At 48.3% G+C, this 21,307-nt stretch overlaps 3 protein-coding genes across 12 annotated transcripts in view; 2 read left to right on the forward strand and 1 right to left on the reverse strand.

The window, feature by feature from the left end:
- The window catches only part of GRAMD1C (GRAM domain containing 1C), an 82,712-nt gene extending 79,537 nt beyond the window's left edge, over nt 1-3,175 (forward strand). For 4 of the 5 annotated variants that reach the window (XM_074974084.1, XM_074974102.1, XM_074974093.1 and 1 more), the window contains one exon: nt 2,489-3,175. In XM_074974084.1, coding sequence (XP_074830185.1) covers nt 2,489-2,566 — 78 coding nt within the window. In that variant the 3' untranslated portion in view covers nt 2,567-3,175. The remainder of the gene's footprint in view (nt 1-2,488) is intronic. The other variant, XM_074974111.1, reaches the window with a different exon arrangement.
- Nucleotides 3,176-4,825: 1,650 nt separating this feature from the next.
- ZDHHC23 (zDHHC palmitoyltransferase 23) lies at nt 4,826-15,865 on the forward strand. 6 transcript variants are annotated; one of them, XM_074974218.1, is made up of 6 exons: nt 5,038-5,155; nt 5,454-5,745; nt 6,672-7,382; nt 8,206-8,373; nt 10,991-11,166; nt 13,299-15,864. In XM_074974218.1, exons 2-6 carry the CDS (start codon nt 5,639-5,641, stop codon nt 13,301-13,303), a joined length of 1,167 nt encoding a protein of 388 aa, XP_074830319.1. In that variant the 5' UTR covers nt 5,038-5,155; nt 5,454-5,638; the 3' UTR covers nt 13,304-15,864. The 6 variants fall into 6 exon arrangements, with proteins under 6 accessions (XP_074830316.1, XP_074830317.1, XP_074830319.1 ...); XM_074974215.1 differs by lacking the exon at nt 5,038-5,155 and adding an exon at nt 4,826-5,019 and having other exon boundaries at nt 10,991-15,865; XM_074974216.1 differs by lacking the exon at nt 5,038-5,155 and adding an exon at nt 4,826-5,019 and having other exon boundaries at nt 5,480-5,745; nt 10,991-15,865.
- Nucleotides 15,866-19,834: 3,969 nt separating this feature from the next.
- Nucleotides 19,835-21,307, reverse strand: part of CCDC191 (coiled-coil domain containing 191) — a 36,180-nt gene continuing 34,707 nt past the window's right edge. Inside the window, exon 18 of the mRNA XM_074974183.1 lies at nt 19,835-20,830. Coding sequence (XP_074830284.1) covers nt 20,698-20,830 — 133 coding nt within the window. The 3' untranslated portion in view covers nt 19,835-20,697. The remainder of the gene's footprint in view (nt 20,831-21,307) is intronic.

The raw sequence follows: 21,307 nt of genomic DNA on the forward strand, positions 1-21,307 counted from the left end.
CTAAGATAGGATTACTTTTGAATGGCTCCATTCTCTTCTTTCTGAGAGAACTGGGCAATTGCTCAATTTGCTCCGAGGATTTTTTTTTGTGTAGCGTGCCACAGGCTTTTAAGTGGTCATCCCTCTTGCTCTACATGTATGTAAGATGGCAACAGGTGAAGATGAGCTGGCTTCACCTGCAGTGGCATCAGTGTGCAGATATTTGGCTCTGTCTCCATTTCAGTTTTTATTTTAAAAACTCCACATTTTAAAAATATCTGATAAGGGAGTTTGAGGGAGAGCAGATATTTGTGGGATCATTCCTTTCATCCTTCCTCCTTTCCAGGCTCCTCCAGTTGCATAACACTGTGGTTTTCAAACTTTTTCCATACCATAACCCTATATTCTAACTGGAAAAGTTTGGGGACCTGCCCCACTTCCATCTAGCTATAAAAACAAGGAGGGTGCAGACACATTTCTGACCGCTGGATTGAGAAGCCATGGCTTAGCAAATGAAAGATCGCAAAATTGATTGATTTCATTTTTTAAAACTTTTTAGCCTATTAACCTTTTTAACTTAATTATTTTTTTTCTTCTCTTTCTGACTCTGACTCTCCTATTTTCCTAACTTCCTACCATTCTGACAGTAGTTAATTCCAAATAGCTAAAATGGTATTTTTAAAGAACATAGAAAATTAAATATTGAACTATATTGAGTGAGAATTTAACCACATTTCCTATCTTAAAAAAAATAAATCACCCACCACTTTTTTCCTGTGCAAGTCATGGTACACTTTAGATTGCTATAATATTGTGCCCTTTCTGAGTGCTGGCAGTTTTCTGCATTCATCCTTGTCCTCGGAGCACACTGAAGGCATCATGCCTATATTATAGTGCACATCTTGTTGGGGTGTTCCTTTCAGTATTTGACATATGCAACAACTATGTTAAAAGTGACAATGTGATGGTTTCTTTCTTGCAATGTAGCCAGTGCAACATAGTCTAGCAGGGTAACAGAATTTAGGACAGCTCTGTAACTATGTAGAAATGACAGTCTATGCTGTGTACTGTGCTTGCCTAGCAGCTGTAATATAAATCCCTGGAAAAATCATGGAGCAGGTCCTCAAGGAATCAGTTCTGAAGCACTTAGAGGAGAGGAAAGTGATCAGGAACAGTCAGCATGGATTCACCAAGGGCAAGTCATGCCTGACTAATCTAATTGCCTTCTATGACGAGATAAGTGGTTCTGTGGATGAGGGGAAAGCAGTGGACATGTTATTCCTTGACTTTAGCAAAGCTTTTGATATGGTGTCCCACAGTATTCTTGCCAGCACATTAAAAGAAGTATGGGCTGGATGAATGGACTATAAGGTGGATAGAAAGCTGGCTAGATCATCGGGCTCAATGGATAGTGATCAACAGGTCCATGTCTAGTTGGCAGCTGGTATCAAACCGAGGGTCGATCCTGGGGCCAGTTTTGTTCAAATCTTCATTAAAGATCTGGAGGATGGTGTGGATTGCACCCTCAGCAAGTTTGCAGATGACACTAAACTGGGAGGAGAGGATTGGGCCAAAAGAAATCTGATGAGGCTCAACAAGGACAAGTGCAGAGTCCTGCACTTAGGATGGAAGAATCCCATGCACCGCTACAGACTTGGGACCGAGTGGCTAGGCAGCAGTTCTGCAGAAAAGGACCTAGGGGTTACAGTGGACGAGAAACTGGATATGAGTCAACAGTGTGCTCTTGTTGCCAAGAAGGCTAACGGCATTTTGGGCTGTATAGGTAGGAGCATTGCCAGCAGATCGAGGGACGTGATCATTCCCCTCTATTCGGCATTGGTGAGGCCTCATCTGGAGTACTGTGTCCAGTTTTGGGCCCCACGCTACAAGAAGGATGTGGAAAAATTGGCAGCGGAGGGCAACAAGAATGATTAGGGGGCTGAAGCACATGACTTATGAGGAGAGGCTGAGGGAACTGGGATTATTTAGTCTGCAGAAAAGAAGAGTGAGGGGGGATTTGATAGCTGCTTTCAGTTACCTGAAAGGGGGTTCCATGGAGGATGGATCTCGACTGTTCTCAGCGGTACCAGATAACAGAATGAGGAGTAATGGTCTCAAGTTGCAGTGGGGGAGGTTTAGGTTGGCTATTAGGAAAAACTCTTTCATTAGGAGGGTGGTGAAGCACTGGAATGGGTTACCTAGGAAGGTGGTGGAATCTCCTTCCTTAGAGGTTTTTAAGGTCAGGCTTGACAAAGCCCTGGCTGGGATGATTTAGTTGGGGACTGGTCCTGCTTTGAGCAGGGGGTTGGACTAGATGACCTCCTGAGGTCCCTTCCAACCCTGATATTCTATGATTCTACGGTTGATTCTAAATGGTTTACTGCAAACTACTGTTAATATGAAAGGGTGGGAGGAAATTCTTCTGAATGTAAAAATAAAACATTTACATCTCATCCTTGCAACAGCATAATTTATATACTTTTGGGGGCCGGGGGTTGTATCTCCACAGCTGAAGAGCTCCCTTTCTATGCTTCAGAGAAGCTTTGATCACCTGAACAAGACCAAGAGTGATGAGACTGAGAGTTAACATTACCAACACCCACAACTCAAGATGTCATGAGAATGAAGATGCTGCATGTCTGTTTGGGGGTGGGGGTTTTGACATTCTGTTGTCTCAGAGCTTTTTACTATTTTTTGTTCAGCAGCTGCTGGTGCAGCTAATACAGACCTCTGGATAAAACAGGGCAGGTTCTGAGGTCCGTAACTCTGAGAATCTCTACCCACCACCCCCATACATCTGGTTTTCTTGTGAACAAGCCAGAGGTGTGAATGAGTGAGAACATTATACTGTACTGTGTAACTGTGATGTGCAAATTACAGAGAAGTGCAACCTCAGCACAGTAATGATTGTATCTAATTAAAACTGAACTCTTTTATATTGATTTGAAGAATCAGTGGCACTAAGCTACAGCGGGGGCAGGACGGGGGATGTTCTGTAAAGAAATAACAGCAGGCAGTGATTTCACATATCCAGGATATTCATATGCTCCTTCATAGACATACATATTGTGTAAATCAAGTCAGCAGTTTGAAATACCCATATTTATTTTTTTAAGATTGCATTTGTTTGTTTCACTCAAAGTAAAAGAGCTCCATGTTTAATCTCTTATTAAATTGTTCTGCACACTGATGGGCTCTGCTAATTCCTCCCCCTCACCCCACCACATCTGTTCAGCTTGCCTAATGAAATTTCAGCACTCCAAAAGAAATTGTTCCTTCAATCCTTGGTGTGATACCCAGCAATGATAACAGACCATTGGGAAAGGGCCAGATTAGAAACCAAAATTCAGGGGGCCCTTATTGGTTGGGGGAAGCCCTGTTAGCAACTTCCTAAAAAACCTAAACCAGGGTTAACCATGGCTGCTGCTGCAACATTGCCAACTCTACATTACAGAAACTGGCATGTTTAATCATGCTTGAAAAACATGCTTGTACCCCAGCTGTGTTATGGTTTTCATGTCTTTGTGGACAGCAAAACAACCCATTAAATATGTGAGGGATGTGTATTTTAACCCTCAAAGGTAGTTCCCTGATGTGATTGTCATGGTTTTGGTTTTATGTTCATACAAGCAAGAAGAAACTATATTATAACATGGCTGGGTTACAAGTATGTGAAAATTGGCTGTTTTGTTGTGGAGGAAGGGCCACAATTTCCCTGGCCAGTGTATGCAGTGCATCACTGTGCTACAAACCCATTTACTGACCAGTGTATATTGTATTTTGGAGTTCCTTTCAAACAGGACTATAGCCTGCAAAAACTAGTGTCCTGTTTACACTACAACTATGAACTGTGTCAGGGGACCTGGTTATAATTGTCCCTGACCCAGTCCATTTTCCAGTGTAGATGGAATGCTGAGTGTTTTATAAGCAGCCTCATAGTTATGGTCTTGTCTGTGTTGTAAACTAGAGCTGTTACAACCAAAGGACCACCGTTGTTACCAGCTCCCTGATGCAGTTGTAGCGTAGATGGCGCTGCAGACGTGTACACTGTGTGGCAATGAAAGCGGGAGCTCAGTGCCTTACTCTGTATCCACTAGCTGCAGTGAGCCAAGTCCGTGACAATTATTGGGGCATTATCTCCCACTCCTTTTCTATTGGCGGCCAGCCTGCCTGTCGTCTGGTAAGCATACGGGTAAAGGCAGCTAGTTTTTAGCAGTTAGGATGCAAGACTGGTGCTTGTCTACTACTGATTGAAATACTTTGGCTTGTGTTTGTGGCCACACTATGAATGTCTATGGAACCAAGAACTTCCCAGGACCGTATACTGAGCAGGAAGGATAGTTGTAGTTGCTCCTCTCTGTTGCAGCTGCTGGTCGGATTCTCCGACAGCCTTTTGTCTACAGACTTCCGCTGAACAGTTCTGATTTTGCAAGCTGCCCCTGGCAAACCGGTACCCGCAGGGACGCGCTTTGTCTTGCTCATCAGCTGCTGCTTTGCTGGGCAGATCCCTCCCCTTTGTGCCTTTCAAAAGCCACCAGCGGGGCCTGCGGCGGTGCGAGGAGACAGCGACGTTAAACCGGAGCAAGCGTGCGTGGCGCCGGCCACCCGCGGAGTTGCACCAGTTCAACACACCCAAGCGCGGCCCCCGCTTCGTTAAACCGATGCCACGGCTGCGCGGCCTGGGGGAGGGGCGGATGCGGCAGCGCTGGCTCGCAAGGGAGCTCGCGGCTCCTCTAGCCCCACCCGGGCTCGCTGGGCGGGAGCGGAGCGCCCCAGCCTGGCTGGGCAAAGCTACCGCCGCGCGCGCGCGGCAATGCCTGGGTACGGGCCGGGAGCGCGCGCAGCCGGCTCTGTGACGTAGCGTCTGCACCGCGTTCTGTGCTAGGCTTCGGCGGGCAGGGTGGAGCACACCATTCCCGGGGCCGGGCTGCGCCCCCCACCTGTCGCCACCCTCCTCGCCCTTTAAGCAGGCGGGCCTCTGCCGTGACGTCATGGCTGGCCCCGCCCCGCCCGCGCCGGCATTGGGCCATCCCGGCTGAGGTTGGCACGGGGGGAGGGGGTGTTCGGAAGCGGTCGGGAGCCGCGGGCGGGGAGGCTGCTGGCTGCTCACTCTCGGGCGGTGGGGAGTGAGAGCCTGCAGGGGGCGTAGCCAATCACAGCTGTTCTCCGGGATGGGGTGTGCGGAGTGAATGGGGGTGCGGGTGCCGGAGGGCGGGGTGGCTGGAGGAGGGGGCTCGGGTGGAGCAGGGCGGGTGGGTGTGCGGGGCCGGGGGAGGACGGGCTGAGCACCTGGGTGGGCTCAGGGGGCAGTTGGGACCTCCCCCCCGTTCTCCCTCCGACGGGCTGGCCCGGGCTAGAGCCGTGGGGGCCCGGGGCTGCTGGTCTAAGCCGGGGAGCAGAGGAGTTGCCCCTGAAGCCCCCCGCCGCCCGGCCCCGCCGCCCCTCTTTCCACTCACGTCCGGCTTTTGTGTCAGAAATAGCCGGCCACTCGCTTCTGCAGGACCCCAGCAGGCAGTGCCGGGACAGCCGGGTCCCTGTGCCCTTCCCCGCTGCCCCCCGCAGGAGTCGCCGCCGGCCAGAGCGAGCGGGAGCCACAGTTGCCTGAGGAATCAGCGGCAGGAAACCTGGGAAAAGGAGGAAGAAGGCCGAAGGGTCTGAGATGGAGGAGCCGCTCTGCTGCTGCGAGTACATTGACCGGAGGGGGGAGAAGAACCATCTAGTGGCCTGTTGCTGTGACTGCGAGGACCTCGATGAGGGCTGTGAAAGGTAAAGAGCCTAGTCTCTAATCTGCCTTTACATAGGGGGGCTCATACCACGCTCATTACCGTGGTATCTTGAGTGTCTCCGCCCACTCTTTAACCAGCTTCTTTAGAAAGGGGCACTGTGTGGTCAGGCTCAGCTTTGGAAACCCAGTCTACACATAGCTGCTCCATTTGGTACTTTTAAACATCTCCCTGTCAGATAGGAGTGGTTGTCTGTGTCAAGTGCCAATTGACAAGGGACTGGGCATTTTGGGAATGTCAAAAGCCTTCTGCCCGGTTGGGATAAAGGCTGGGGTAGTAGAGCTGGCTGGGAATTTCACAGCAAAGCAGGATTTCATCAGAAAATTCTTGTTTGTTAAACCCAAAATGTTATATGGAAACTTACTGGGTTCAAAGAACTTTCACTGAAGCACAGGCAGGGTTCCTGCCTGCCTGGTTTCCTGCCAGCTTGCATGCAGGGCTGCTAGAGACCCAGGACTTCCAGGGTCTGCAGCATTAGGGTAAGCCCCACAGTGTGGACTGCCCCAGAGCCAGAGATCTGTGGACACCCAGACCTGATTCTTGTCAGTTTCACAGCTGCTATTCAGCTGGTTTCTGAATCAGGGACAGATTTTGTTGAAGTGGGTAGATGGAATCACAGAAGTTAGAGAGTGAAAAGGCCTAATATTAATAGAATAACCTTGCATTGGTCTTTAGAGATTTCTTTAAAAAGGCACATCTCCTGTCCGAGAAAGATTACAGGTTACATCAGATGGGCATAGAACAGGAAGAAATGGGAAGGGAAATAGGGAGTGAGTCAATGTGATTGATGTGAAGTGATTGAATCTTGTGGGTTCTGATAGATTGTAAGGAGAGACTGAACTAAGAGGGGAGTAGACAGCACAGAAGTGTCTCATGTATGTGAGCAAAATCTGTGCTTTTCCCTAACAGGTGGCTGACGTGCAGATCTTTGCCCCCGGGGACTTTAGAGAGAATTGCAGACACCATCTTGGATCGCTTCCGCATCCCCTGGCTTAAGGGGGCCATAAAGATCAATATCAGCCTGCTCCCACCACTAGTCCTGCTGCCAGTCTTCCTCCACGTAGCAGCTCTGCACTTCCTGTTGGCACTTATTATCCTGACATCCCTTCCTGTGGTGGTGCTGTGGTACTACTACCTCACACACAGAAGAAAGGGACGGACTCTCTTCTTTTTGAGCCTGGGGCTGTTCTCTCTGGGGTACATGTATTATGTGTTCCTCCGGGAAGTGGTTCCCCGAGGCCATGTGGGGCAAACTCAGGTGGTTATTCTCACCTGTGGGCTAATTCTCATGCTTGTGGCTCTGTCTCAAGCCAAGAGAGACCCTGGCTACCTTGCCAGCCAAATGAGCAATGACAAATCACCATGCCAAGGCAGGAATGACTTGCAAAACAGGAAAATCCTGGGGAGTTCCAATGGGCTTCACGGAGCAGCTGTGTCTGGCATTGCCAGCTGTCATGCTAAGAACAGTGATGCCAAGGGCTATTCTAGAACGTTGGCCGAGGGACTAGACAGAGCAAAGGAGGACTGGTGCACCAAATGTCAGCTGATTAGGCCACCTCGGGCTGGACATTGCCGGTTGTGTGGCATATGTGTAAGGAGACTGGACCATCACTGTGTCTGGTAGGTGCCATGGACTTCTGAGGTTGTTGTTTAAGGTTAAAGAAGTTGTTGCTCTTTGATCCAGATGCTAGCAGTCAAATAGGGCTGCCACTTGGATTTGGTGCCTTTCATTTTGGTACAGAGAGCTGTCATTTGCCCTAAGTAGGGTGACATGATAACTAGCCAACTCTGGTGTAGGAGATCTATGTTTCAAGACCAGGTTTTGGTCTCTGGGTCCTAGTCTGTCTGCAGTGATAGTTTTAGGGAAATTTTCCACTGTGACTCTAGAACCAGTACAGTTCCACTGAGTGGAGTGCTAGTGATGTAAGAAAGGGGTCAGGTTTTTTTTTTTACCACCATGATGTTTAAACATGCTCTAAGCAGGTATAAATTTTGTGACATGCTAGCACTCCTGCAATTGCTTCCACCACTGGAGCTGCACTGGTGCTACAGCAGCAGGGGGAGAGTCCCTAAAATTGCCAGTGTAAATGCAGCCCAAGATCCCAGGGATGGTGGTGTGCGGATATATCAAGCAAGGAGATGTCACCTTTCTTAGGGTTTTAGGAAAGGCTAAGAGCCTGCCAGCAGGCAATTGACAGGATGTGGGAGGCTCTCCCAGAGCTATATTGACACTGGCAGGATCTGAATATGCTGTTTTTACATTTCCTTAATTATTGGCCTAAATTACTAGCCTGTGCCCTTGAGTGGATTTATGTGCACTCTGGTGAGTGTATTGTACAGACACACCTTGGAACCAAATTCTCTGCCAGTCAAGGCAGAGAGATACTTTTTTTTTTTTTTTTAGTAAAGAAAAATGTTTTATAAAATGTTCTTTCCTTTGGAGGATTAACAGCTGCGTAGGGGAGCGGAACCACCGAGCCTTTATCCTTGTGCTATCCCTCTTCCTGCTCACCTCCGTTTATGGAATTACACTGACCCTGGACACCATCTGTAGGGACCAAAATATGTTCATAGCGCTGTTCTACTGCCCAGGGACCTATGCAGACTACAGGTGAGAAATCTTCTCAGGGACAGGGCAAGGGGTGGGGACATGGGTCCTTCCTCAGAGGTCAGATCATGTAGCTCAGTTCCCACTTGTTACTTGCTTCCAGTTCCGGAGGCCCCAGTCCATCTCCTATGGCCCGCGTCATGCCTGACAAACAATGAATTTATCCTCACAACTCCTGGGAGACTGAGAAGTGCTGTCCCCATTCTATAGCAAGGGATGCTGTAGGCGCAGAGTTAGTTTCTCAAGGTCCCATAGAAAGTCAGTGGCAGAGCCAGGACTGGAACTCAGTTCTCCTATGTCCCACTCCTGTGCCTTAAACATAAGACCATCCTACTTGTCCCTCCGTCTCTGTCCTTTCACCTCATCCTCAGTGTATGTCTTCCAAGCTGTTGCTTCTTCATCTGACTCCCTCCACCAATCCCTGCTGCCTGAGTCCCCAGGCTTCCCTTCTTACTCTCTGGCTCCCTCCAAAGATCCTCACCTGCTCCCTTCCGCTGCCTCTCCAGTGCTCAGGAGCTCTCATGTTGCCTGGCTGCATCCTGCCACCCCTTCATCAGCTCCACAGATCCTCCTTCCATTCAGCTGCCTCTGTGTTGTCCTGTAGTTCCAGTATTTGTTTATTTTTATTATCCAGTAGCATCTAGAAGCCCCTATTGGGATGGGCTCCCCTTTGAACTAGATCCTGTACAGCTTACACAGTAGCTGACAGCCATTGCTTTGAAGAGGTTACAGTCTAAATCAGGGGTGGGCAAAATACGGCCTGCAGGCCAGATCCGGCCCATCAGGGCTTTGGATCCAGCCCACGGGATTGCCACCCCAGTGGAGCCATGGGGCTAAGGCAGGCTCCCTGGCTGCCCTGGCCCCACGCCGCCCCCAGAAGTGGCCGGCACCATGTCCCTGCAGCCCCTGAGGGAGCGGGGGGGCAGAGGGCTCCAAGCACTGCCCTCGCCTGCGGGCACCAGCCCCCATTGGCTGGGAACGGGGAACTGTGGCCAATGGGAGCTTTGTGGGAGTTACCCGCAGGTCAGGGCAGCTCACAGAGCCCTCTGCCCTCCCCTCCCCCCAGGGGCCGCAGGGAGCCTGCCTTAGCCCCGCTGCGCGCTGCTTCCACCCTTGAGCTGCTCAAGGTAAGCAGCGCCGGGTTGGAGCCTGAACCCTTCCTGCACCCCAACCCATTGCTCTGAGCCCCCTGCCTCAGCTTCCACCCCACCTGCACCCCAACCCTCTGCACCCCAACCCCTGCCCTGAGTCCCCTCGTGCACCCCAACCCCTTGCCCTGAGCCCCTTCCTGCACACCGCACCCCTACCCTACATTCATGGCCCTGTATGCAATTTCCCTACTCAGATGTGGCCCTCGGGCCAAAAAAAATTGCCCACCCCTAGTCTAAATAGACAAGATCGGGAGTGGGGAGAAGGAATTCAATATACAAGCAAGTGATCAGGGAGGTTGGGAGATGAAATGCCAGGTCCAAGAGTTTTGGGGGTTACTGTGTGGTGTGTAGCTGGGGAGTGGCAGTGATGTAGGGAAGGAAAGAGGTTGAGTTGTAGAAGAGGAGGTGGGAGGGCAATGGAGAGGTTGTGTTTGTGACTGCAGCAGAGACTTAACCAGTCCAAGTTAGGTGTAGGTCAGGACATCCAGTGGTTGCCGCCATGCAGAGTTTGGCCTTCACAGTCTAGCGCTTTTTATAAGGTGTCCTGAAAGACCACCCCTTTCTACTCCCATGCAACTGGTGTGGGAGAGTGGACCAGGCTGTTAGTGTCTAGAGCATTTGAGTGGCTACATTCAATGAACAGACAGGGAATGAGGGCTGGTGGGTCCCAGACTGCAGCTGCTTCCTTCTGTGACTGTATAAGTTGAGCTCCCCTTAGAGTTTGTAAACAGTGTGATCTAGTGGTTAGGGCAGTAGAATGAGAGTCAGACCTCCTTTACCCAGCGTCACCAAAGATTTGCTGGTGTGACTCTGAGCGTGTCACTTCACTTCACATCTCTGTGCATGAGTTTGTCCAGCTATAAAAAGGTGCTTGCCTCTCTCCCAGGCATGGTGACAAAAACATTAACGTTTATACAGTGCTGAAACAGAGGCTAGAACACTGGACTGAGACTCAGGAGGCCCGGGTTCAAATCCTGGCTCTGGTGGTGACCTCACTTTCCCCACCTGTACAATGGGCATATTGATACTGCCCTCCTGTGTAAAGCACTTTGAGTTCTACTGATGAAAAGCACTAGATAAGAGCTTAGTTTTATTATGAGTCCCCAATTTGGGCCTCAGTTTCCCCACCTGTAAAAGGAGGATGATACTGGCTTTTGTAAAACACATGGCATTCTACTGGTGAAAAGTGCTGTATAAGAGCTGGGTATTATTATTATTATTTATTATTATTGGAAATGTATATGGCTGTGTAAGTGCTAAGCATCATTATTAGCGATGTTGTGGGGCTTTAATGTCTGTAAAACCCTTTGGGATCATCTGATGAAAGGGGCTGTTGTAGCAGATATGGAAAGGGACAGAAGGGAGATCTGTTACCAGGGAAAATCTCTCTCTCGATCTCTAAAGCTACGGATTAAAGCAGCTGTGCCCACATTAAATGGCTTCCTTCCCATCTCTTTCCCCACTGCCAGCTCCGCTCTGTCATTCACGTGTGTGTGGTACTGTGCCATTGTAACGGCCGGGATGGGCTACATCCTCCTCATCCAGCTATTGAACATCAGCTACAACGTGACCGAGAGGGAAGCTCGGCTGGCTCTGCGGGAGGACACCGGGCGCAGGCTTCTGGGCGGGATTGTGGTAGACACGGGCAAGTATAACCAGGGCTTCCTGTACAACTGGGGCCAGTTCTTGACCCTGGGGTCACCCACTCCTCAGCACTCTGCTGAAGACATTGTGTGAAATCCCTTTCCCACTGATCGCAGTGACATTCTGTGGAGGTGAATGGCTCCTTCCACAGGGATCCCACTGCCATTCCCTACGGACTTGGAGGCTGTGCCCATCTCATCATCGGTGTCTGAAGAGGCATTAAAGGACAGATAGCTCTCGTACACTAGAGGCCAAAAGTAGGGTGCAGAATGAATTAAGCCATATGCACCAACCAGGAGAGATGAAATCACACTCCTACCCCACCTGTCTCCACACAAAGAAATTATGCACAGTTCAGGAAGATTAACAGCACAAGACTTTGAGAACATGGATGCTCCATGTCTAGATTTCAGAGCCAAGATAATCAAATGCCAGGCTTCAGGCCTCAGCTGGACACTGCAGTGTTCAGGACAGACTCCCCTCTTACCCACGTGCAGCATTTCACAAATGATGTGATGCCTTGTGCTGATGAGGCGAACTATAATGTGTACCAAGAGCAAGCCATTCCAAGAGACAGGATCACAATCATAATGGATTAAGGGGAAGATATTTAAAAGGGGCTTTGTCTTGTGGTAGCTTTAAGAACCAACTAGGACCTCTCTTCTCTCTTGTGGGCATATTTTTCAATCTTCCATTCCAACCCATCCATAAAGCTGCATCAGCTGTTAGTGCTTCTCTTAAGTGCCTTTGTGAGCAGTACATCTACAGGGCTGTTTGAGGTCCTGTCCTCTCTTAGCCACCCCCAAAGGGGCTATTCCATCTGTGTGTGAGGGGAGGACTGATCCCTCCTGTGCCAGTGATTTCTTTCCTCTGCTTCTCTGAGCTGATCCAAGAGCTTGACTCCCTTGAAATATTTTTGTTCCATTAGCAATTGCTAGCACCACACAGCTGGTAAATATTTTTCAAGTAAGAAAGCTTTAAGTTCCCAAGTAGCTGTTACTCATTCTGGAGCAGTGGCCCAGGTGGGAAGTAAACAGACCCTTGTCTGATGCTGCTACTGGCTTGTGATTTTTCCCCCCCTCCCTGTGATGAGAGAGGAATAATAGTACTCCTGAGAGACGGCTCACAGCTGAAGTACAGCTGCCCAGATCTCTGTCCCCCAATCATTGAGAATGTGATCTACCCCCAGTAGACCTGCTTCTCAAAGGAACTGGAAAGGCAAGATTTAACTCGGAGGTCTGGGGATGAGGGGAGGGTTTGTTGGGCCTCACAGAAGACTGATAAATGAAAATGTTGGTTGCAATGTTGTATAGTCAGGATATTAGAGAGACAAGGTGAGTTGGGTAATATCTTGTATTGGACCATCTTCTCTTTGATGAGAGAGAGAAGCTTTCAGGCTTGCGTGATCTGAAGAAGAGCTCTGTGTAAGCCCAAAACCTTGTCTCTTTCACCAACAGAAGTTGATCCAATGAAAAATATTACCTCCCCCACCGTGTCTCTCAAGTGAAACGGTTGGTGGGGGTTACAGCGGGGTTGCTAGAGGCCTGTGAGGACTGAGTGCACCTGCCTCTCAACCACACCTACCTAGTCTCCAGTTTTAGCTGAAATCACAAGGGATGTCATTTGGCAGATCTTATGTCTAGCCCTGTTTGTGCACATTGTAAACACCACTGTAATTTGATATGCCTGGCTAGATAAGCCCTGGGCTCAGAGAGCATTGGAGTATTGTAGATCCAGACTGAGATGCACCGGCAGAGATGAGAGGAATCTCACTCTAATTATTAATATGCGTCCACTCCACAAAAACAACAATCAATGAGTAGCCCCCTTGGTGGCTGGCAGACCAAGGACTGATTGGAGACTTGAACTCCCCTCTCCTTGCATAGAGGTCAACTCTTTAGGGCAGGGTTGATAAAGTGTATTACCAAAGGGTGTGTGTGGGGTGGGGGAGGAGAGAGCAAAAAGGCAAGCTTCCCCTCCCCGTCTTACTGTACATTCAGCCCCCAATCTGCTGGTCTGGCACCTTTCACCATCACCGCTCAAGATACAATGCCCAAGTTCAAGTCAATATGCCCCTCTTTGCACTGTTCTGTTGCTTGCTAAAGTGGTATATGCAACTTCTGTGCCCTACAGCATAATTAATGAGCCTTAGGAACTGCTGTGCTTGGAGCCCAGTGACATGGAAAGAGCTGGTGACTTGTGCAGTCCCCTTTTTGTGATCACTTTAAAAGGGAGAAACCTCTGTCTCCAGTCAGAGGGAAGGAAAGAAGAAAATCAAGAGATGTGGAGACCTCTGGCCCTTTATTATCCCCATTTCAATGAGAAAGCAGTCACATGGATCACACTGCTCGTCCACTGGCATGATTTAGTTTCTAAGGTGCCACAAGTACTCCTTTTCTTTTTGCGAATACAGACTAACACGGCTGTTACTCTGAAACCTGGCATGATTATGATGATCTCACTTCTCTTGGGACTGGAGTTATGTTCACATCAAGAGCTTGCCTTAATGCTACTTAACTGCAAATGTGTCTGTAGCAGAAATACATTTAGCGGGGCTGTGGGGAGCCTAGATGGAAGAGTTCTGCCTCATACAGTGATCTCTCTCAAACCTCTGTCCTGTTGGGAACTTGGAAAGGTTGAGATAATGTTGCCTTCTGGGCAGAAAAAAGCCACTAGAGGGCATGTGGTGTAGAGCACAGAACTAGGAGCTAGGACCTTGGGCAAGTCACCTAACCTTTCCATGCTTGTTAACCCCTCTGTGAAGTGGGAATAAAACTCTGAACTAGTGTGTTTACCAGTGCCATCTAGTGGAATTGGAGCTGCTCAACTGTGTGTCAGGCCCAAACAGCTTCAAGTGGTTAGAGGCCAGTGTTTTTGCTGCAGGAGGATCTGAATTGTATTCCTACTGCATGGGAAGTTCTAAGTGGCCACAGAATGCACTCTGGTGGCAAATGCACTGTCTTAAATGGCCACCTTCTTGTTTACAGTCCTAGCCTTCCTGAGAGAGGATTACCTCATGAATGTCTTTGGAGAGGGAAAGCACAATGTTGACTTTTTGCTCTGTTTGTACAGTGCCTAGCACAGTGGGGTTCTGGTCTATGATTGGGGCTCCTAGGCACTATAGTGATATAAACACTAATATCGGGAAGTAATGCTGTTCTGTCCTTTTCATGGTAACAGCTTCAGATTTACTCTGTTTTGGGGTTTGGAGCTTCCTTTGAGTACCCACAGTGCAGCAGAAAGTCCAAGAAGGGCAATGCCCCCCTTTTCATTTCTACTGAGGGTGGATTATCTCACATTCTTTGCTTTGCCCACCCTTAGTCCAATGACACAAGGTTAAACTTCCAGCCAAATGTTAAAATCCACCACAGTAGTGGACATAAAGAGAGAGTCTTGGGGCTGTGAAAAAGGGATAGAGATGCAGTTCGTGCAATAAAGCAAGGCAGGCTGGTGAAGGATAGATGGGGAGCACACTGTATTTGACAGATGAGCTGCAGGTTGGGCACCCAGCTGGGTCCAACAGATACTTAAATCTAAGCTCCTTGGGGCAGGGAGCAGTCACTTACTTGTCTGTAAATTGTCAGGCATGCTCATAACAATCACAAAATCATTACCATTCTGGCCCTTTAAAGGCTCTCCTGAGCTGCAGAAGAGGAGTGTCTAGAGCTGGTAAAAGTCTGGGGACTCTAGCAAATTTTTAAATTGTTTTTCCTGGTTTTCTGCCTCAACATTTTGAAATGTAAAAAGATTTATCCCGTTTTGGTAGCATCCTTCTTAGAGACTTTCAGTGCTATTGAGTGGGATTCACTTTACACACCAGTAAGAATTTTAAAGGAGTAGGACTGTCATATTACTATTAAAATTGCACAGATACTAGCGTCCTGGTTGGTGAATTTTAGTGAAAGCTGTTGCAGTTAGATGCATGATACGAGCAATAACTTGGCACTCTGCCGTAACTGCCTCTTCTCAGTTTTGCATTCGTGCTCTGGTAGACGAGTGACCTTTTTTTGAAGACCATTTCTTGACTTTCACCTTTACCCAAATGACTGAAGTCCCTGCTGACCAAGAAATGCCAGAGATTCCAATCCTATTTCAGACTCCAGGCTGTAATGGTGCTTTCCCCCTTCGAAACAGACTGCTTCGAGTGTCTTAAAAAAAATCATGCGCTGTAAAGGTTTCTTCTCTAGACAAACGAATTCTGCCTAGTGTCTTAATAATCACATGCGCTATGGCTTCCTTCCCTGTGTAAATGCATATTGCCTCATTAGAGCAGGATGTGTGTGTGTGTGTGTGTGTGTGTGTGTGTGTGAGATTATGGATGTATTTTCCCTATCTCTACGTTTTCAATGGAGGCACCGGCTCCCGAGGATTTTCTTCCACTGCAAGGATGTTTGTCAAATGAAAACCCTGCAAGGGACGAGGTGAGATCCTCCCTGAAATCAGGAATCTGACTTCCCAAGAGTTTACGTCATTAGGGAAATGGTTTTAATGATAAAATGAAAAATACAGTGTCTGAAAGAAGAATTGCTTCTAACCTGGTTTTTTCCTAAATGACAGGAGGAACCCTAAATATAAAATGCTGTTGTGTGAGCTTTATTAAAAGGATTGTGTTGGGTGGCCACTTTGTAACATGCCCAGTGTTTTCAGAGGGGTGTAGTTATGAGTTCAAATAAATAAAAACTATCTTTAGAGTGGTCTTGATTAATTTATACTATGTTACAGTGCAGATTAACTGAATGCTTCCGGCCAATCGTACTGGGTTACACAGACTTGCATTTCTATTCAAATCCAGCCAGGTCAGTAGTGACTGAAAGCTACCGCCATCTAGGGGCTGTGAAATGAATTTGGATGTTGGGGGGAGATGGCCCAATTCCCAGTGAGTAAGCAGCCATAGCAGGACACCATCATCACATCTGGTATTGCCTAGTCACTCCTAGTCTCGAAGGGAAAAGGATTGAACTTCCCCAAGTGTTTCCTCATAATCTCGAGGACATAGGTTTCAACCATTTAAATTCTGCATCAATTCAAGTTTGAAAGCTGGAGGCAAACTCTAAAACAGTCACCAGCTGAGGCTGAATCTATTTTCTCATTATGCCAAAATCTCTTATACCTCACCCCCGTGGTGGTAAGTGTTTGATGGGATAAATCTTAAATTTGGAAAACCGTAACATCCACTCAGAATGTTTTACAGGTGTCCTGTACAATCTGCCAATAGCCTTATCAGAAGGAGCCTGAGCTCTGGCTGCTCTACGTGCGATTATTTCAGCTGTTTGGCTGAAATCAGCAGGGGGCAAGGTCTGATTCAGAAGAAAACTGGTGTTATGGTAAAGTTTCATCCCTGTGGACTTTAGTACCAAGAGCTGCATTTCTAACCCATTCACTAGCACTAAATTCATGAGAAACTGCACCTATCTGAACTGTTAAATCCTAGACTGTGAGGGACATAACTGCAGCAGTCCAGGCCTTCACAGGCATCTGACAAAAAGCTAAGCACCTCCCAGTGACATGGTCTCTGCTGGAATCCTCCAAACTAGGAAGTCTGCCAGAGTATGGGTGGGTCTGCTAAACTAGCAGGAAGAAAAGGGAGGATGAGAATGCTGAAGAGCACCTAGGGCCCATCTATCATGCATAACCATGGGTTTGAGATACCTCATGTTTTGTGTGCTCTATCTAAGATGCATTATTTTCAGAGATAGTGCTGAGCAAACACTAATTGAAGTCAGTAAGAGCTGTGCATGCCCAGCTCAAACCCAAGGTGCCACAAATCTAGCATCCAAAAATTGAACCCATCTGTTTCAAGCCATAAGAGGGGTTGGTTCAGAAGAACCTTCCCCCAGGGCAAGGTTATTCCAGAATCTTCCTTTGCCAGTGCCAGAGACAGGATAGCGGTGGATGATGGCCTGCTCCAGTTTGGCAATTCCTATGTTCCCACAGCTGTCCCTGGAAAAGCCCTGAACTGTCCTGTCACCAGCTGCCTGCAGCTCTACCTTGATGACAAAGGCAGGGTCACATTGGGTTTCTCATCTCACTAACTGCAATTTTACCTATACCAGGAATCCAGCCTTAGAGGGGGGCAGCAGGAGAACATACCGTTCCCACATGACAGCTTCCTGACTGGTGCACGAATACAGGAGGATGAGGGAGGATTAAAATGTTCTCTCTATAAAAAGGAGGCCGGTAACCTGAGAACGGAAGGGCTGGCTCTAATGCATCCTAATATGTAGAGACTGCATTGGTGAGATTTCCGCGGGGCCAGTGTGCACCAAGAGGCAGACACTGCTGCTACTGTTCTATCATCACACATTAGCCAGGAACGCACCAATGAGTGGAGGGGAGTCTAAACTGCATTGAAGAATTGAAGCTGGCTAGGTTGGTCCTCCGCTCTTCCCTTCTGCCCATGTTCCCTGTCTGCTGATCTTTCTCCAAAGGAGATCTTATCCCTTCTGCAGTGCCCACCCTCTCCCCCACCTACACAAGCAATCTCCCCAGTGCCCTTCCAGCTGCTGTTCTCTCACACAATCTGACCTTAATGCTTCCAGCTGATCTCCCACCACACTCACCTGTCCTCCATCCACACACCTTCAACTCCTTTCCACCCCAAGGTAAGTGCCCACATGACTTGACAGCAGTCAGGTCTGTAACCAAGATTTGGGCAACAGGCATGCCTTGTGTTACTTAGCATTTGAGAAGTAGGCTGTGGAAGGGAAAATTAGGGAACGATAGTCTTGTTAGGATAGAACTGAGAAGCTGTCTGGCTGTCATGGTACAGGGTGTGCTTTGTAACTCGCCCTGCTCTCCATCCAATCCTTGCACCCAAGTAGGCAAAAGCCTGAGAAGAGAGGAGTCCTTGTATCCAGCTTTGTTACACCAGTGAGAGAGAAGCAAATTCCAGTCTCCAAATGCCTGTGTCTATTGCTCAGGTGTTCAGAGCTGGGGACTGTTAGGAAGAATGCCCTAGCGGATCTCAGCAGGCATAGCAATCACAACTATCTAATATAGACACGAGATTTTTTAAACAACTGTACTAACCAAATCCCCATGTGTAGGCTAGAGCACTATTTCTTAACTCAGCTGCAACACTTTGTAACAAGTTAAGGCCTAATCTTGACTAGGATGTAAAGGGGTGATGGTAGCTCCTGTTAGTTAGTGTCCAGCAAACACTTTCTAAACCTCTAATCGAGACAAGGCAAGCTGTACTTCAGCACATGCTAAACTAGTAGAGTTAAATTAACTTGTGGGGAGCCCAGGCTTCAACACCACCACTTTAGCTTATGCTAAAGTTCAGCTTGCTTTGTTCTGGACTAGAGTTTTAGAAGTTATCTGATCATGGTAGCTAGCTTGATCTAACTAACAATACAGCTTTAAATCCTAGTCTAGACAAGGCCTATGTGTGGTTACAAACAAAGGATGTAGCAGCACCAGGAACAGACTAGGAAAAAGGGGGCTTTTTTAAAAATGGAGCTAGTTGCTATGATTTGAAACACCACTCAGCACCATGAGTAGATAGTTTCATGCCTATACACTTGAGTTAGCGGGTTGTGCTATAAGTTAGACTTGCTGCTAGGGTCGATCCCCATCCAACTAATGGTTTTAACGATGTTCAAGTGTCTACACAAAGTGCTATGTTTGTGTTTCAAATCCTGTTAGCTAACTCAATGGCAAAACACCTGCTTCTAAAGGTTAGCCTCCCTCTCCTCCCCCAATACAACAGTTTAGGAACAGTTCCTCATGGGGGCAGGGCTTCGTGTAAAGCTCAGCAGGACATGGGTTGTTCAACGATGTAGCTATTTTTGAGGGTAAAAGGACTCCATTCATTTCATAGAATATCAGGGTTGGAAGGGACCTCAGGAGGTCATCTAGTCCAACCCCCTGCTCAAAGGAGGACCAATCCCCAGCTAAATCATCCCAGCCAGGGCTTTGTCAAGCCTGACCTTAAAAACTTCTAAGGAAGGAGATTCCATCACCTCCCTTGGTAACGCATTCCAGCATTTCACCACCCTCCTAGTGAAAAAGTTTTTCCTAATATTCAACCTAAACCTCCCCCACTGCCACTTGAGACCATTACTCCTTGTTCTGTCATCTGCTACCACTGAGGACAGTCTAGATCCATCCTCTTTGGAACCCCCTTTCAGGTAGTTGAAAGCAGCTATCAAACCCCCCCTCATTCTTCTCTTCCACGGACTAAGCAATCCCAGTTCCCTCAGCCTCTCCTCATAAGTCATGTGTTCCAGTCCCCTAATCATTTTTGTTGCCCTCCACTGGACTCTTTCCAATTTTTCCACATCCTTCTTGTAGCGTGGGGTCCAAAACTGGACACAGTACTCCAGATGAGGCCTCACCAATGTTGAAAAGAGGGGAATGATCACGTCCCTCGATCTGCTGGCAATGCCCCTACTTATACAGCCCAAAATGCCATTGGCCTTCTTGCCAACAAGGGTACACTGTTAACTCATATCCAGCTTCTCGTCCACTGTAACCCCTAGGTCCTTTTCTGCAGAACTGCTGCCTAGCCACTTGGTCCCTAGCCTGTAGCGGTGCATGGGATTCTTCCGTCCTAAGTGCAGGACTCTGCACTTGTCCTTGTTGAACCTCATCAGATTTCTTTTGGCCCAATCCTCTAATTTGTCTAGGTCCCTCTGTATCCTATCCCTACCCTCCAGCATATCTACCTCTCCTCCCAGTTTAGTGTCATCTGCAAACTTGCTGAGGGTGCAATCCACGCAATCCTCCAGATCATTAATGAAGATATTGAACAAAACCGGCCTGAGGACCGACCCTTGGGGCACTCCACTTGATACCGGCTGCCAACTAGACATGGAGCCATTGATCACTACCTGTTGAGCCCGACAATCTAGCCAGCTTTCTATCCACCTTACAGTCCATTCATCCAGCCCATGCTCCTTTAACTTGCTGGCAAGAATACTGTGGGAGATCATGTCAAAAGCTTTGCTAAAGTCAAGGAACAACACGTCTGCTGCTTTATTTGCAGATACAGCCACATTGTGTCAAACCACAAGGCAAGAGTACTGACAACAGAAAGACTTCCCGGGCTCTGCTCCAGTGCAAAAAAGCACGTTTCGGTTCTGCGCTTCCTGTCCCTTAGGGAGGAAGTTCAGTGTTTCAATTCGACAGCCCTATGCTAAAGGCAGCAAAAGCCCTGGGAAGGTTTGGAAGCAAAGTGCATCTGGCCTGGAATTTATCCTGCCTTGATTCTCGTGTTCTAGCCCTGCTCACTGCCTGTCTGATGGGGTGTTGCTCTGGTGTGTTCCCACTGTGGGAAAGCAGCCTTGTGGCTAAAGAGTGACACCAACAGTCCAGTTTCCACTGTCATCCTCAGGTTAGACTGAACGGTAAAAGTGGCACTTGAAACACAAGTGGCCATGGGCCCTAGAACACCTCCTTTGCCCCCCACTGCACCAAACCAGGAAGAGCTCCTGTCATTCACAGGGGTAAGCTCACATCACTAGCTGAAGCCTTCCACTTAGGTCCACTCTGCTCATCAAGGAGGGAGCGCTGCCCAGAGTCCTTCCTGTCATCTTCGGAAGTCGGGGAGAATTTCGGCTACTCTCTTGCGTAGCTGCTCTCTCCTTGCCTCTTTTTCTCTTTCCTCCTTCATCAGTGCTGGGTACTGCCTCCAGGCCCTGAACATGGTCAGTGTTATTCTCCTTTAAAAAAGGGAGAGGGAAAGGACAGATGAATGGACAGAGCCATCACACACGGCCATTAAAAGCCTCCGCTCTATTCTAAAGCAGCCAGAGACCCCCAGGATTCATCCCCTCTATTGCTACAGTCAGGGCAGTGACAGATTAAAACTGTCCAGTGCAGGCAGTTTAATTACAGATGTTAATCATCCCAGAATACTAACACTGTGCCCTTCTCTCTTGCCTTCCCTCCAGATCTCACTCCTCTCACTGGAAGGATTCATTAGTCAGTGTTTGCTGAGTGCTCTGAAGATGAAAGGTGTTATATAAAGGCTAACGAGGGTCCTTGAGAAAGAGGAGGTGAAGGTGGCTTCTTCATGGGAGGCTCCGTCATGGAAGGAGTGAGAGAGAAGAGCAGCCTCATTCAGTGCAATTCAACGGCTTGCAGGCCCAGTCACTTCACTTCCAGGCTCTCTGGATTCTCCTCTACTCCTCCAGTTC

This window comes from Natator depressus, chromosome 1 (genome assembly GCF_965152275.1).
Source record: "Natator depressus isolate rNatDep1 chromosome 1, rNatDep2.hap1, whole genome shotgun sequence".
Taxonomy (NCBI): domain Eukaryota; kingdom Metazoa; phylum Chordata; order Testudines; family Cheloniidae; genus Natator; species Natator depressus.

What these genes read in the sequence shown, in the direction of transcription:
- ZDHHC23 (XM_074974215.1), top strand. Translation starts at nt 5,639, where the DNA reads ATGGAGGAGCCGCTCTGCTGCTGCGAGTACATTGACCGGAGGGGGGAG. An exon ending in CTCGATGAGGGCTGTGAAAG is followed by an intron (nt 5,746 to 6,671) that starts GTAAAGAGCCTA and finishes TTTCCCTAACAG; the next exon opens with GTGGCTGACGTGCAGATCTT. An exon ending in CTGGACCATCACTGTGTCTG is followed by an intron (nt 7,383 to 8,205) that starts GTAGGTGCCATG and finishes TTTCCTTTGGAG; the next exon opens with GATTAACAGCTGCGTAGGGG.